The sequence below is a fragment of the Amblyomma maculatum genome, chromosome 4 (assembly GCF_055883805.1).
Source record: "Amblyomma maculatum isolate TAMU_Amacu chromosome 4, ASM5588380v1, whole genome shotgun sequence".
In the NCBI taxonomy this organism is placed as follows: domain Eukaryota; kingdom Metazoa; phylum Arthropoda; class Arachnida; order Ixodida; family Ixodidae; genus Amblyomma; species Amblyomma maculatum.
Window position 1 is genome coordinate 115257059 of NC_139347.1, and position 16627 is coordinate 115273685.

At 46.5% G+C, this 16627-nt stretch overlaps 1 protein-coding gene across 1 annotated transcript in view; it reads right to left on the reverse strand.

The window, feature by feature from the left end:
• The window catches only part of LOC146192190 (vitamin D 25-hydroxylase-like), a 48198-nt gene that overhangs the window by 9856 nt on the left and 21715 nt on the right, over window positions 1-16627 (reverse strand). The window contains exons 3-6 of the mRNA XM_084600420.1: window positions 14584-14705; window positions 13966-14072; window positions 6692-6990; window positions 1663-1778 (exon numbers count right to left, since the gene is read on the reverse strand). Of these exons, the coding sequence (XP_084456546.1) occupies window positions 1663-1778; window positions 6692-6990; window positions 13966-14072; window positions 14584-14705 (644 nt within the window). The remainder of the gene's footprint in view (window positions 1-1662; window positions 1779-6691; window positions 6991-13965; window positions 14073-14583; window positions 14706-16627) is intronic.

Consider the following 16627-nt stretch of genomic DNA (forward strand, 5'->3'; position numbering starts at 1 on the left):
GGCCTGCGCACCAGTTTTGGTACCGACCCGTTTCAAAGGGTATGGCCCTGAGCATCATCATCAGCCCCGTAGGGCCAGGAACTGCCACCCTTCACTCCCAGTCTGATTTATAGGAAGGGAAAGGCACGGTAACTGTCTCACTTGTTTACTGTGGACACCACAACAGCGCCTTAAGGGAAGGGAGGAAGGTGGGAGTGAAAGTGGAAAGAGAGAAAGGGGAGCCGTAGTGGAGGGCTGCGGAGTAATGTCGACCACCTAGGGATCTTTACCGTGCGCTGACATCGCACAGCACACGAACGCCTCTTCGTTTAGCCTCCATCAAAACGCAGCCGCCGAGGTCGGGTTCGAGCCCGGGTACTCCGGCACAATAGACGGGCGTCTTACCACTGCACCACTCCGGCGGGGCGAGACAGAAGAGAAAATAGAGAAGCAAGAAAAGGAAGAAGGAAAGAAAGACGCGCGCCGCAACAACAGCCATCGTCCACCACCGAAGCTGTGGCGGGTGCAATGACGGCCTACAACAGATAAAAATTCGGTGGCGGGCTAGCCCCTGCCGCAAGCAATGTTGACCTACCGTCCCAGCCCTGTAGAGCCAGGAACTGCCACTCTTCGTCCAAAGTGCCCTCTAGAATTTTTAATATTACTTACAGAGTGCCCCGCCGGGGTGGTGCAGTGGTAAGACGCCCGACTACTGTGCCGGAGTTCCCGGGATCGAATCCCGGCCTCGGCGGCTGCGTTTCGATGGAGGCGAAACGAAGTGGCGTCCGTGTGCTGTGCGATGTCAGCGCACGTTAAAGATCCCCTGGTGGTCGAAATTACTCCGTAGTCCTCCACTACGGCCCCCCTTTCTCTCTATCCACTTTCACTCCCACCTTCATCCCTTCCCTTACGGTGCGGTTCAGGTGTCCACAGAGCAAGTGTGACAGATACTGCGCCTTTCCCTTCCTATGAACCAACCAACCAACTTACAGAGCTGTTAAGTGGCCACAGAACAAGTATGACAGATACTGCCCCGTTCCTTTCCTGCGAACCTATTATTATTACTAGAACGCCAGTTATAATTGATGCGCTGAACGGAACGTTGGTCATGTGATATGCAATGCACGGCCACCCTGAACCAAAGTTTTCGACCCACATTCGATTCAGTTGTGCTAGACGCCTGTAATTGTTTCTTTCAAAATGCCATAATAGTTTCTCTCAAAATGATATTTCTTTTACCTGCTCGCAACGTTACGTTTACTACGTTATTGCGTTATAGGCCACAACGGTAAAAGAAGAGGTAAAGGTTATTGCGACGATAGACTTAGCTTTAAACAATTCACGCAATGAACTTTGTCTCACTTTGGTTGGTTGGTTCATAGGAAGGGAAAGGCGCGGTATCTGTCACACTTGCTCTGTGGACACCTGAACCGCGCCGTAAGGGAAGGGATGAAGGTGGGAGTGAAAGTGGATAGAGAGAAAGGGGGGCCGTAGTGGAGGGCTACGGAGTAATTTCGACCACCTGGGGATCTTTAACGTGCGCTGACATCGCACAGCACACGGACGCCACTTCGTTTCGCCTCCATCGAAACGCAGCCGCCGAGGCCGGGATTCGATCCCGGGAACTCCGGCACAGTAGTCGGGCGTCTTACCACTGCACCACCCCGGCGGGGCTTGTCTCACTTGTGAGAGTGCTGTTTTCATCAGGTGCCTGCTTATGCATCTCGCTGAGGTATACATCGATGAGCGACCGGTGGCGGCTCTCATTCTTGGTCTCCTGGGCGATTTTGATCAGCTCTCTGCAATACATAGCGACAAAAAAGTGATGGAAGTGGGTCATTTCCCTTTTATTGTTATGACCACACCATTACGTGGCACAAGTGAGCATCTATTCGCCTCAGTTTCACAGATTCAGAACGCTGTAATGCGTAGGCATTCTTGCACGCACAAGGCAGTGAAGCACGAGCATATTACGCTTAACTGAGTAAGTTCCTTCTTGTCAAATTAGATAATCATCAAAGCATGCTTCTCTAGCGTTACTAGCAGTCATCCACGAGAATCATTCGCCAATGCATGACTTGCACCAGATGTCAAAGATAGGGTCAAAACTAAGGTCTTTTTTCGTGTATAGTATCCTACACTATAGCGCCAAGTGTTCGCATTAAGCCACCGCAATGAGCTCTAGCAAATTGCAAAGTTTTTCTGATGCACAAAAGCCAAAAACATCACCGAATCAAGAGCTGACTTCTGAACAAGGACTGAAATTGTCTTGATGGAAATACTGCCCTATCTTTCGGTTTGTGGGATTTAATGTCCCAAAGCGACTCAGGCTATGACAGACGCTCTTTAGACTCTGGAGGGCTCCGGAAATATCGACTACCTGGGGTTCTTTAACGCGCCCTGACACCGCCCAGTACACGTGCGTCTTGCTTTCCGCCTTCATCAAAAAGAAGCCGCCGCGCATTGGATTCGATCCCGCATCCTTGGAAAGATTAGTAGAATGCCTAACCACTTTACTATTACGTCGGTATATATTGCCCAATTTCCCACCCCTTATGTTGAATGCTCATATTTCGATTAATTAAATTGCCTGTCTTCCGGAGACGCGCCTCCGTCGGAAGAAATAGGAAGAAACACCGGCCACCGAAAATATCCAAGGAAGTCTCTAAAAATTAGGTAGCCAGCCCACGTGGCTACTTTGGAGAAATTAGGAACAATAAAGGAAGCATTGGGCAAAAAAAGGTGAGCTCTAACTTTGTAAGAGAACACATCCGACAACCGAACATTCCGAAATCACGTACTATAAAATCAACTTCAAAACAAATTCCATCGACGCAGCCTATTAAGCGAAAACGACTATAATATATTATAATTCAGGCTTTCCGAGTTATCCCAAACATTTCAAACGTGCATATGACGATCCCCTCCCCTTCTGGTGCGTATCTGTTTAGTCTTCCCCGTGACGATAAGAGGTAGCAATATAAGAAAAGTGCCCGTGCCCGCCAGACGCCATGAATCCACAATCTCGTCAACTCTATTTGCCATTCAGTTTTGATTTCGGCATCCTTCACAACGCTCCAATCCTTCCCTTCCATGCTCATACGTGTTTAAATTATAAATGTAACCGCATTCCTCTCATACCGGAAGAAGAGCCGCGCGAGCTCCTAAGCATCGGCTACTTTAAAAACTTAGAACATTGGCTTGGCTTGGCTTAGCTTTTGGGGATTAACGTCCCAACGTGATTCAGGCTATGAGAGACGGCTTAGTGGAGGACTCCAGAAATTTCGACCAGCTAGGGTTCTTTAAAGTGCACTGACATCGCACAGCACACGGGTGCCTTGCTTTACGCCTTCAGCGAAAAGCGGCTGCCGAGACCGAGATTCAATCCCTCAACCTTGGTGACAGTAGTCGAGCGCCGTAACCACTGCACCACACCGGTGGAGATACCTCAATTAATAACCATTTTGAGTAACCTAGATTTAATGTTGTTTTAATGCCGTCAGCTGTGACCATACCAATGCAGCGGCTATTATTATTTCTTCTGAAAAGATTGTTGTTGTTGTCATATTAGTGTTGCGCTATGTTTCACTCGTATAGTGAGGACATGCAATCAAGAAGCGTTTGCCTAATGGTCGCGATCTCTTTCAGCAGAAATGCGTACAGAGGGAGCACTAAAATGTTTACGCTGATTTCTCTCCAGATTTTGTTGGTTATATCTATGGTTCGGACCCAAAGAAAGAAGGTGGTTGGTGAAAGCCTACAATCGGCAGACAGTTTCATTTGTGCCTATGACGCAAAAGTGCCGGTTCCTGCTCTAGACAGCGGTGCCCGGATGCTCTTTAACAGCCGTTTGCGTATCCAGCACGTTAGTGCTCCTCCTCTATTTCTCTGCAGTCAGTATAAAGAAAAACAGTAGGCATCTTCCCGTTAACGTCTGCCTGAAATATGGTTTCTTTCTTTGTCGTGAATGATAAAAAGCTTTCCCTACACCCGACGTAACAATTGAACCAAATCCAAAACATCCAAGTTAACTAAAAGTAATGCCATTAAGTAAGCTTTATCCCCCAACTCCTCCTCCCCTGCGCGTTTTCACGGCGTTCGACCCAGCCACTCACAGAACGCCATCGCGTGCTTTCGCGAGCTTTTGCTTTCTCTTTAAGTTGTTGCTTCCTCTGGTGCTCTGCCAAACAGCGCGCGCACACGAAGTTTCGCTAAGTTTCCGCTTCGGATGCAGTTTCTATCATATCCTTTTATTCGCGATATTTCGTTTCGGCACTTTCAGGTGCAATGTCAAAATGGCGTCAATAGGCTATTCAAGGTATCGTTATCCAGTCGTGATGCGCTACGAAAGCAATGCAGCGTTTCAAACAATGTGCTGCTTTTTGTGTCAGTGCTAATTTATTTGCACACCATCGCTCTGTGAGGAAGGCGAGCGATGCCTATCCTCAGCAACCTCCTTTTCATCATGTTTTACTGTAATGTTCACCCGCAAAACATGCACGTATTTTCCCCTCGGGACAGACACCTGATGCCAGGATGTAGAGCGTTGCGCGTATTTTGTTCGGTCTCTTGTTCAAACGGCAGCCATCTTTCTCCCAATGTACAGATTCGTTTTGCTTTGTTTGTTTCAGCGCTTACCCGCATCGGTTTCGAAGCACAGATTTAAGTTTATATTTCCTTGCATTTTTGTTGGCTTGAACGCCAACCTCTATCTCGGTTCGACTTATTACCGATAGTATAATAAAAGGAAAATAAAGTGAACTAGATAAAATAAAAATGCTATCCGGCAAGGCTCAAATAATATGGAAATTACATTTTGCATCTGTCGAGGTTCCTTTAAGCAGCTTGCAGGTTTCTAAGAAAAGTCCAGAGTGAATAGTTCTCTTCCCCGTCTCCGAACTGTTTTTCGCTGCAGACACTGCCCATCGTTCATATTCGACTTTGCAGTAACCTGAGCACTTCGGAGTTACTCCTCTTACTTCATTGCCAAAATACTTAGTGCGTCGTCTTGTGTCCGTGGTTGAGAAAATGCGTTCGTGGGTTCTAACATTTGCTCATAAAGCAGGCAGACGCATCTGAAGAACACCGACATTGAAAATGAGCTGCTTCATTTTTCAAAAAAGAAAACCGCTTTGTCAGGGGCAAAGAACCGCCTGCAAATATGCGCGCTTGCGGCCCTAATGTACTTTCTAAATGTAATTCGTATGCTGTTGCGCATATGCTCCCCATGCGCGTTTCTCAACATCGTTGATTAGGTAGGAGCATCGGCAAAGCTTCATTATAGAGCGGACAAGAGTGACTTCCTATACCGTCTGGACGCGACGGAGCACCGTTTCCATTCATCCCACGCTTCATATTCTGCGTGGTGGATGGCTTGCCAGATTGAGTCGTAAAGTTTATGAGTGTGAACAAGCAAAACGTGCCACGACGTACATTCAGCGTAGCGTATAGAGCGCTGGCAGGGAATTCGCGTACGGGATACGCGCGGGTAAGGCTGTTAGATGAGCGGGTGCACTCCCTGCCATATCAATTCGGTTTGTTGCCACGTCTAGCCGAGCAGTCTGCTGCGTCAACTATCTAGAACACGTGACTATAAGCAGCTCAAGAAAGGCGCACGCATATGAATGCTTCATGCCAAGTATGCAGCGTCTGAAAATCTGATGGGCCTTACAACTGTCAAGTTTCCGCGTTTTGGTTTCGAGCGCAGCTCTCATATAATCGTTCATCATGTGATCCGCATTGCGACTGGAATTGCTATGTAACCGAGCGAAACAAAATGTAGAGAATGGATAAAAGAAACGCCATTAGCTCTGCCCCCGCCTTTGTTATCAGTTACCGCTATGCGTTGCAAATAGACAGCGGGAGCTGACCAGGAATGCATGCCTTCGTATAAAAGGCTTGGCTGTGCCCAGATCGCACGTACATTGACTATCCCCGCACGACGGACTGCGATGATTGAACAGCGCGGCCCGATTTGCCTTGTTCACGCTCAGAAAGTTTATGACTGAGCTTGCCACTGGTGCCATTCGGTCGCAAGCTTAATATCACCCAACAGCACAGTTATCTGACCCTGGAGAGATTTTTTATAAACGTCACCTACACAAATATATTCATGTGAATAGGCACAATTTTGCGTGACGTCTTATATATGCCACGTGTGCCCCAGAGAAGTGCTTCCACAAATGCTCTCTGAATTGCTCTCTTGAAGTAGGTAATGTGGCGCGCCGCGCATCTGCCGCTCTGGTCCGTACTCCTGATGGCAATCACCTTTAGATACAGTCTTTGTGAAATTGTAGAGCCCAAGGCTCTGGTTGTGAGCCACTTCGAGTGGCTTGTAATACATTTACCAGCGTTCCGAAACTCCTGACAGTAAGAGCTTTGTCCTGCCCTCTCCAATGGGGAGCATCTACACTGATGGTAAATCAAAGCCACTACGGGACTTGAAAGCAGACTCCCCGGGCTCAACATTTTTGACAGAGGCTGTACATGCGCAACGCATCACCGCGGTTTATCGACGATATCCTTTCCATGCCTTAGCGTCAAGTGCGCAGAGACATGGCTACTTTTATACACTGCGGAGGTCGATTTTACAGTATTAACAAGCACAACTGTAACAACTATAAATAATGCAGAGGTTACTGATGGTTAGCTGACCCTGCAGGACTACCCATCGTGGAAGCAGTGCTGGACAATCCAAATGGGGTGGCCTTACCTGGAGAATTTGGCGAGTTCCTCAGCGAAGTGCTTGCCCCTCAAACTGGCAGGCGTGAAGTTCCGGGCCAGGCGCTTAAGCCACGTGGGCAGGAAATCGACAGGCATGGATGCCGCAGCCACGAAGACGGCGTCAATCTGGCGGTCTATGGCCATGCGCCGTGGGTCGTCCAGGTCGAAGCGATATCCAAACAAGTAGAACGCCACGCAGTTGGCTATGCTGGCCGCCAGCAGGGGTCGAACGGCCACCGGCGCACTCCCGCACTCGGTCAGCTTTTCTACGAGGTGCCGCACTTCGGACTGTGAGAAGTAAAGACAGGGATCTCTGCAACATCGCTGCTGCGTTATAGGTGGTCTGGCGAGCAACTGCACGTTCGGCATGATTTCATTTGCAAGGTAATGCAGTGTCGACGCAGTCTAGCGGGCATTTTCGTGGACGAGCAGAAACGCTTTAAATGCGCATTTAAATGTTTACAGTGGAGCGAAAGCTACGCAGAAGTTGTATTATGACTTCCTCTGAAATGACACCTCAATTACTGGAATGCATATAACAGCATTTGTTTAAAGTCAACATCGCTTAGACGTCCATTGGCAGCACACGAACATTTATCTCCCAAAGAGCCCTATCCGTCAATCGTTGCCAACGATCATACAATTCACTGAAGTTCGGAATGATCTCCTACTTTGCACCAATACCTGCAGCCATACCAATGTAGGATTATTACTTTGCCTTTAAATTCTTTTCATATCGTGTGAAACAGTAATGGAATATATAAATATGAGCCTTCATTATAAGTGCAGAAACTTGACTGCTTTAAAGATTTTGTGTGAAGCGGACAAACTTCCTACTCGATAGCCACATAAAGGTTGCACTGCTGCTTTTCACTGCAGGCATAATTTCGCGTCAGGGCCACATGTACATTTAATTGCCACTAATTATATTATTTACAATATTCATTCTAACTGAAATCTCTCTTTGTGTTTCTGCAACATTTCTGCGACAAACTGAACGTATGGTACGAAAAGTGCCAAATTAGGATGAATAAGCTTGCATTAAGAAAGGAAGCTTTTGATTGTCTGTCTTATATTTATTTAGGTACACCGACGAAATTTTAAGTGTGAGTACCTGGGTGTCACAATAAATTCACACCTGAAGACGTCCAAGCGCCTCGCTTCTGTAAAGGCGACAGCGTTACGCAAAACGATTCTCTTCAAAATAGGTAAATCTGAGCCTCACATCCACGTCAAATATGCTCCACACTTATGCTTCTTTCATTCCACCAGTATTATAGTGCTCTAAATGGTTGGCTCCTCCACCACTCCTTCAAAGGTCAGCGGTCACCTGTGGAGGTCCCTGTGTACGGTAGAGCCATATGCACCGCCATGATTATCAGGGAAGACAACGAAACACATCTTCATTGCTGCCGTCCACTTCGGCACAGAACAAGCTCCATGAACACGCATTCAGCATCACCGCTGGATGCAAGAATCCGCACTCATGTGGTACCATTCTGTGGGCTCTATATCTCTACAGGGATGGCACGCAATCTGATGTCATTCAGTTTTGGTGCACATGTAGGTAGTTGTGATGCACTATTTATTAGGAACACCAGCGATTGTTTCATATCGCAGTGCACCTAGTACAGCTGCGGAACTCACAGTGATATGATGCTCTGTAATGGCTGGAGTATTGATTTCATTGAGTTATTACTGATCCGTCTGACGATTTTAAGAAAATGCCGTAGCTGAAAACACCAACCTAACTCGGCTGTACAAACACTTTTGCTAGTATAGAGGGAGGTCACGACGTAGCTGTATCCATGCTCATATCGATCAGCAATTGGGCATCAACAGGGCAAAAAAATGAATAAATTCGCAACTCCCACTAAGCAAACAGATATATGTTTTTTTTTCTTTTTCCTAAAAATCAAAGCAACGTCGCCCGTTGCTATCTTCAATTGCTAAAACAACCAAAGGTCTCATGATGTTATTGATAGCCTAGATGACGCTGAAGGCAGGACGCATCGGAAAAATGTTTTTTGTTTTATCGCATTGACCTGGGGGAATACGAGACATGTGAAGGCAGCGCAAAAGCTAGAATAATCTTTTATATTACTGCGCTGATGATCAAAATCAATCGATTAGTTGATGAGAGAAAGTGAATGCTATTGGTAGGGGGTCCTCGAACAAAACCGGCATCATTCTGCTGTCTTAGAGCAAAAACAGTTATACGGACGCCTGAGCCCAGCGAAAATCTTGCCTTCTTTTAGCTAGCTTTCATAGCAACAATGACGCAAATGCTAAGCCTAAGCAAAGCTTTGTATGCTGCGATGGTCAGTTACGAATAATCGATGGTTGTGATCTTAGAATTTTTGATCCCGTTGGCACTCGCCCTAAGTGCCGGTGATTGAACTGAGATGACGTTAATGGTTTCCATGGTACCAGACAATGACGTCAGCAGTTGTGTTATTGGGCAAAGCATAAGAATAGTGTTGTCCTCCTCGCATTCTTATACCCGTGTCCCTCGAGCAAGAAAAAGCTCTTTCACCTAAGCGGTCTTTTAGCGAGATGAAATACGTGTATTCAAAAGGAGTGTCACAGCTGCAGACGCGGCGTTGGCGATCTCCTTTTAGCGTTTCCTACCGAGGACGCTGTCGAAATCGTGTCGCTAGATCTTGAAACAAAACCACTCAGAATAAACCGACATATCGAATATATAAATCAAATGGACTTGTTATTTCACGTTGTTTACAGTGAATTTAGCTACAATATGTACACAAAAATTAATTGATTGAAGATGGCTCGGATCCGCATCGGCAGTTAGCATCATGACGTGATATCTTCAAACTGCTTACGAGAGTGCTGTAGAAAAAGTGAATTATAGCACCTAGTTAACCTTTTTCAGAAAGTTTAAACGTGACACAAAATGCACTTTTGCTCCATTTATCCATTAGATAACAATAACTGCTGTTTACTGGGCTGGAGGCTACGCCTTTCCAGCCGTAAAAAAGATCGGCAAGGTCCGCTTTCGAAAACACCGCTTCTAGAAAGGCTATTGAACTTTAATCATTAAGAAAAAGACTAGCACATATAACACAACCACAGTCTTTATTTTTATTTTGGATTCATTAGTGATGACACACAAACTAGCCCAGATTTCTGCCTTGACTGTATTGAACTCTGTCGTGTTTGTGCGGATGAAGCTCATTATGGGAAGGTGTTTTTTATTCAAATGCCCTTAGAGTACCCGTGTGACATGGCTATTAGTTGGAGCCGAAGTGAAGCACGTGCAGATAAGTCCGGATCTTCTACCGTGGTCGGGACTAACAAATACAGGAGGTGCGCAGAAACTTTATAGTGAACCCAAATTTGCTGTTGAAGCTTGCCTAGAAACAAAGAAGGTGCCTAGAAACTTTGGTCAGTGGCTCAGCATGCAAGAGGCCACACAAGATAGCAGAGATATTTTGCCGAGAAAATTACCCTGTATAGCTTCGACTTTAGTGCAGGACGCGCGCGACGACGTTGACGTCGCAGCGGTGATGTGAGTTGGCTGAAAGACTGGCGGTTGTATGATCCCTTCGTAGCTCTCAGATTGCCTCTATGCCCTCGCCTGCATACTAGCTCAGAAGAACCTTTTCATTTTCTTTAAAGACAATATTTAGGTCTTGAATGAAAAGCCAAAAAAGGGGCGTGGTCTTCCCCCGAGTGCCGAAAACGGAAAAAACAGAAGCTAACAAATAGAAGAGACCAAGAAAACTTCTCAGAAGGGTTGGGGGAGGCTATGTGAAGAAGCAGGTGCCTGCGGAAGTTGCGGGTGAGGAGGGGGGGGGGGGGTCGAATGGTGGTTGGTTATGGCACTCCAGGACTGGGAACATAGGGCGGTCGCCCTTTGCGGCAGAAGCCCCCTGGCATCTGTGGATTGTTTCCCTTTTTTGTTCTTCCATTTCTCTCAATTCTACCCTGTCCTCGCGGGGCAGCGGTGGTGGCTCAGCTAGAGCCGCGGTTGGCAGGCTCGTGTCTTTTCTTTATCTTATTGATATAGTCGCAAAAAGACAATAACAGTTGCTGCGCTGCCCTCATATGTGTTGCTCCCTTCAGTGTTTCTTCCACACGCGACACGTCGCATCTGCGTGTTCAGAATCTCTGACGGCGTCATGTATAACTTTAATTTCTTCCTTAATTTCACTTCACAGTATCTGATGTATATTATATCATTTCCCAAAGCATATATACATCTTAGCAGGGCTCTAGTTTTTGTTGTCTGCATATTTGTGATAGAGCTGTGAAATGTCGCCGGTGTACGGAGTACAACAAAGGAGGAAAAGCCATTGCCGTTGTCAGACTCATCAACGACTCTATACCAAAGGACGTCAGTGACGAAGTGAACGTAGTCGTCTTAGACCATGAACATATATTCTTACTGAATGCCTTTGTTTCATAGGTGGTTCGATAAAATATTTCACTACTAGTATAATATTCTACGACTAGATGCACTCTCACCGTGTCCTAAAGCGGATGGTCGAAATAACTGTCATCATGCGCGATTTAAAGGTCAAGGTTGATTTCACCACGAACACGTACAAATGAGTGCTCGTAATAATTTGCTGGCTGGGTGGTGGACAACTACAACTACTCCGAAAATTCAGCAGCCATGTGCAACAGCTCTGTGTGCTACCAACATGCGGCCGAACACCGTAAAATAATTTGCACGTTCTCTTTCATTCTTCCTGTTGCGTGGTACTCTAGTCGTGTTTGACAACGTTGCTAGAGATTAGTCAAACGACATTTGGAAATTGAGAGCAGCGCCTGTGAGTGGCGTAAGGCCAAGCAGAAAACAAATAAGCAAAATTATGCGCCCTCTTCCCTTTTTGCGAAACTCGATGCCCCATGAAAAGCGATTACAGTGGCTGGTGCAAACGCTCAACTTAGTGTGCCGCGGTGCGCAAATGCTCGAAGCGGCACCTGATAATAGTTTCGATTTATGAGCGTACGAGTGGAGTGAGGGTACTGAGTTGCTTGCGAGGCAGGCGATAGCTGGCGTGTGTCATCAGGTGTTGAGGAACGCAGGAGTGCCGCTCGCCTAGGTCCCGCACTATTGTAATCGCGATGGTACACGTACCCATTAACAGGCTTCTTTATAGCACTGCAGTGATGTGCTGTGACACATATATCATAGCGTGCAACTGCTGTGTTTGGGGCAATGCGCTACTTTCTGTGCAGCTGCGCTTCAGCGCGAACACTGACCGTAAAGTTGAGTGCCTTCCCTAAAACTTGCTTTGCCTTCTCTGTACACGTTCGCTCAAGCTGTTACAAACCTACACATTCATTAATCGTTGCTTGAAATAGATACCAACGGGTCGGGGACCGTAGTGTCAGCATGACAGTGCGAGCGAAGTCAAGCTCCAGTTTTTGCTTTAACTCGCCGGTAATCAAATGTCTGCGAGAAAACCGCTTGGACTGCAATTCACCGATGGTGTCTAGTGTGTAAACCTGACCCTTACCATTTCTGGGAATTTAGGCTTGACCAGTCTCACCACTTTGCTTTTTCTTACCCAGCGGCCCGAATGTTTTATAAAAGGAAGGTATTTCTCGCTGCTCCGATTTGTTCACTTTCACGGTTTATATTAAAAATCGTGAAACACGGTGTGTAAAGTTAACGAGCCCTTTTGAAAATGTATAACGCAACGGGGAAACATAAAACAGCCGTCTTTTATTTCAGGGCCGGTTTCAACAAACAAAATACTGCTGTCGTTAGTGTCGCATCGCGATCGCAATTAGAACGACCAGCCGCTGTTTTATAAGGCTATCGGTGTCGTACCTAACAGTATTTTTCAGAGGGCGCAATATGCCCTCGGTTCTATAAAATTGCGGAGGTTTACCCAGGGGAAGCTAGTTATCTGAGTGTAAACTCTGTTAAACACGGCTATACAGTCACACTGGCGCTTCTCTTCGATGCGAGCTCCTCGCTCTTCCTCGATAACTGCTTTAAGCCGTCCACGCTTTGTCTTCGCTGCTGCTTCCCAGCGAGACAATCGGCTGGATGATGAAACTCCGCATAACGTCTGTTTTGGCGCACTCGGAAAGGCATGCACCTCTTCATTGCGAGACTGAGTAACCAAGTGCCGGCGAAGCACTTGATATGCCCCCCGACTATTCACGCGATATCACAGTGAATAGTTTCCACGTCTGTGATCAGGACGTTTGTTCGGTGGCCCCAGACAGTACTAAGGACGAGGAAGACGAAGAAACGGGCATTGGCTGAGCATTAGGAGCCTCAAGGTTAATCGTCGAAATGTATAACCTTGGGAGTATCAGCGCAAAGAGTTGAGCTACGCTCTAAATTGGGCGTGAAGACCTCGAACGCATATTGAAGGTGGAACTTTGGCATTCAGAAAAATTTGATATATTGACACAGAGTACAGTAAAAATTATGCGAGCAAGACATATTTTTGTTGTGTGGTGGGCTGCCAAACCACAGTTCGCGCGTCCAAAGCGGCCTTATCTTCTTGCAGGCGCGAAGTCGAAAGCTACCTGCCGGCATTTCTATGTCATGACGCACAAAGAAGCACGCAGGTGTGCTACCGAGCTATCAGTTGAACACAAGGTACCAGAAACAATATTCGTAGAATGCCGCAAAGCAGCTAGCACCAGCTGTCATTTTTGCAAATCTGACTTAAAAGCTCTCCGTCGAAGAGCATGTGGCACGGCGGCTGTGTGGCTTCCATGGATGTCGATCGCCCCTATTTTGTCAGGAAAGTAACCACAAGAACGAATGACTACGTCGAAGGAGCAGTCGTGAAGGAACAAAGAATGCCGCGGCTGCCGGTTGACTTTAGTATAGTACACAGCATCGCCGGAAAGTGCCGTTTGGTGAATATTTTAGTTAAGCTTTTCAGACTACGCGCCGGCAGCGGGTTCTGAGGAGTTACGAAACCACATGTTTGCGCTAAATGTATTGGTGTTGGCGGTTCTACTTACCGTCGTAACCAAAATAAATTGTTACTTTGTATTATGTATAACCATATCTTACCTGAAGCCACACAAAGGCTGCCTAGTGAAGTGTTCTCACGACCTGAAACAATGTGGTGCAGTTAACAGCTTTAGGAGTATTATTTTTCTCTGTTGAAGTTTACTAGAGAAAGGTCGCTATGGAAGCCTTTTCAGAAGTCCATGACTGAAATACTTAAAATGCATTTACTTGACGCCTCGCCAGACAAATAGCTTAGAGAAATGGCTAAGTCGAAGATTGTGTTCCTTTGAACCAGAGTTTTGTACCTGTACTAGAGTCCGCATCTCGTCCTTCCCATATCCCAGCTCGACCATTGCCTGCATGCAGAGCCGCCGGTTTTCCCTCCACGCCTGGCCATTCAGCCCGGATAAACCTGAAAGCGAGCATTATAAAAAATAAAAAAAAGCTGTCACCCCACTGAAGGGATTTACTTAACAGGGGATAAACGAAGCTCTAAATGGTACCGAGAAAATATATAATATTACATATGCATACTCTGCATCCCATTTAGTACGCGCATAAATCATAACACCATTCATAAAATGCTCGATTAAGCGACCACCCCCACAGCACGACGAACCAGTAATACCGAAGCCAAGAACTCTTAGTTCAGTTTATCGGCTTTAGCTTCAATTCGATTCTTACTGGCCATTTGCATTGTTCGAGAGGTGCATTACTCGGCTCATTTGCCAGCCGGCAAATATATATTTGACATTAATTCGCCAGGTTTGTGTGCTACCATGAGCAAGGAGAGCTAATAGAAATTTGGACGGATTGTATAAAATTCAGGTTTATTTTAGCGGCTGCTAATGCTCCTGCGAGTGTATCGCGTCCCCTTTTTTGTTTGTGTATAACCGGCAGCGAAGCTTTGGTAGGTGGCTTACCCGCAGTCTCACTCCTGAGCCTCCAGTTCCAGGAGCGATCCTGAAGCTCTCTCCTAGTAAGAAACTTCTTGACGGACTCGTAATCGTTGAGGACAACCACTCTGACACCGACCAGTTTGATCCTGCATGGGCAGAGCGAGCAAACGGGGAGATTTTAAGAAAACGCTGCATAGCCTTTCTTCACTTTACTGTTCTCATTAAGTAAATAGTGCTCTTCTCGCAGGACATATTGCCCACAAGTGAAGCAAGTAACTTGTGTGTGCAAGCTATAAAAATTTTACTGATGAGTCAAAGAGTGATGTCGAGTGGTCCCAATGGCAAGTATGAAGTTATGCGCCACTCTGGGAGGATGTAGCGTGCGGAAGTTGGGGGGATTCAACATTCCCCTCACCCCACAACACGGCGAATGTATTCTTCCTCTGCTTCACGAGGATCTGTCCCTTCTTTCTCCGTGGGAGCTGCTGCAAAGAGGGAGATGTGAGAGGCACCAGCGTAGCACGCCGGGCTGTCCCTCTCCCCTTCCCTTCATCTCGAAGGTCAGCATCACGAAAGACGACGGCACGACGCTGGAGCCCGCGGATGCTGCTACGACCGATAAAGCACATTGGGAGCTCCTAATAAACAGCTTGGCCCGCTGGTTGTGCCTCGGTGTGTTATGCATCGCGGTCACGGACGTCGCCCGAGCGAGCGGCGCGGCGTTTGGCTTTGAGAGCAGAGCCTGGGGCCTGTAGAACCTCCACAAAAATATGCGCAATTTTATGAGCTGTTATATATATATATATCCAAAATTGTTTTTGTTGTAGTGGTTATTTTATTATATATACATAAGGAAGGAAAAGATGTTTGCCAGCACTGGTATCTGCTGTCTGATATATATATATATATATATCTGAAGCACCTGAACTGGGACGGCGGAAATAAAAGGATAGCGAGGCAGGGGTAGAGGAATCAAAGACGTGAGCTATAGGCAGAAAAGACAGGGTAGGTAAAAATAAAAATAAATATATACACTATGGCACAATATTCAGTAGTTTGCTGAGGGCCACCTGCAAATGTTTTTCATCACTGAGTACTCGGCACATCGGGCGGGCCTCAGCAATAGCTCTGCGTCCATGTAAGTGTTTACGACGCACGCACGCGCACACTGCACAAAACACTGACCATGTCGAGATTTCTCACTTATGGTCTAGAATGTCACTGGACGTTAATATAGCTCAGGTGATACGAACAATTCATATTGGCACCGCCAAAAGCAGTGTAAAGGTCAGCGAGCATCAGGTACTCAAGCGAAGTAATGGACCACAAGAACCGAATGCGTATATGCCTTGCACTCAGCCTACTAGAATTTTCAAGTGAGTGGACAATTTAAAGTAGCAACTTGATCGCCATCTGCGCATGCATAGTGCTGGACTTTGGTCTTATTCGAAAAGCCATCCATGCATTATTAATGGCCATACTCTTTTGTAGTCATTCTTTCATCTTTATTCGTCTTTGACTATCGTTTTTCCTTTAAGGAAATGTAAGTACGGCTACCAGGACTCCCAGTGGTTATTTACTTATTTCATTGAGAACTCGGCATGCAAAACGTTTCTGATTAGTAACTTTTAGTTGTTAGTACCTACCTCAGACGAAACAAACACGATTTCACTATGACCTGGCCCAAACAGCTAAAATGCCTTCACACGCACCGATAGCACTAAATGCTTTATACTCATCTTGTCGCTGCAAACTCGCGAGAGTTGGCTGCTTTGCTAATATTTGTTCAAGACTTAATATAAATTGCGAAACGCGATTGTGCCCTCCAGCAGTGGCTCTGTGGTTAGGGCTCTTGACTACTGAGCCCGAGAACATAGGTTCGATCACAGAAGCGACGGCGCGCTTCGATGAAGACGAAGCTGAACCGCCTGTGTAGAGTGCAATGTCAGCGCACGCTAAAGAACCCCAGGCAGTCGATAAATTTCCGGAGCACTCCACTATGACTTATCTCATGGCCGATGCCATATTTGGACGCTACATTCCATGTACCATAAGAAAACTGAGTTTT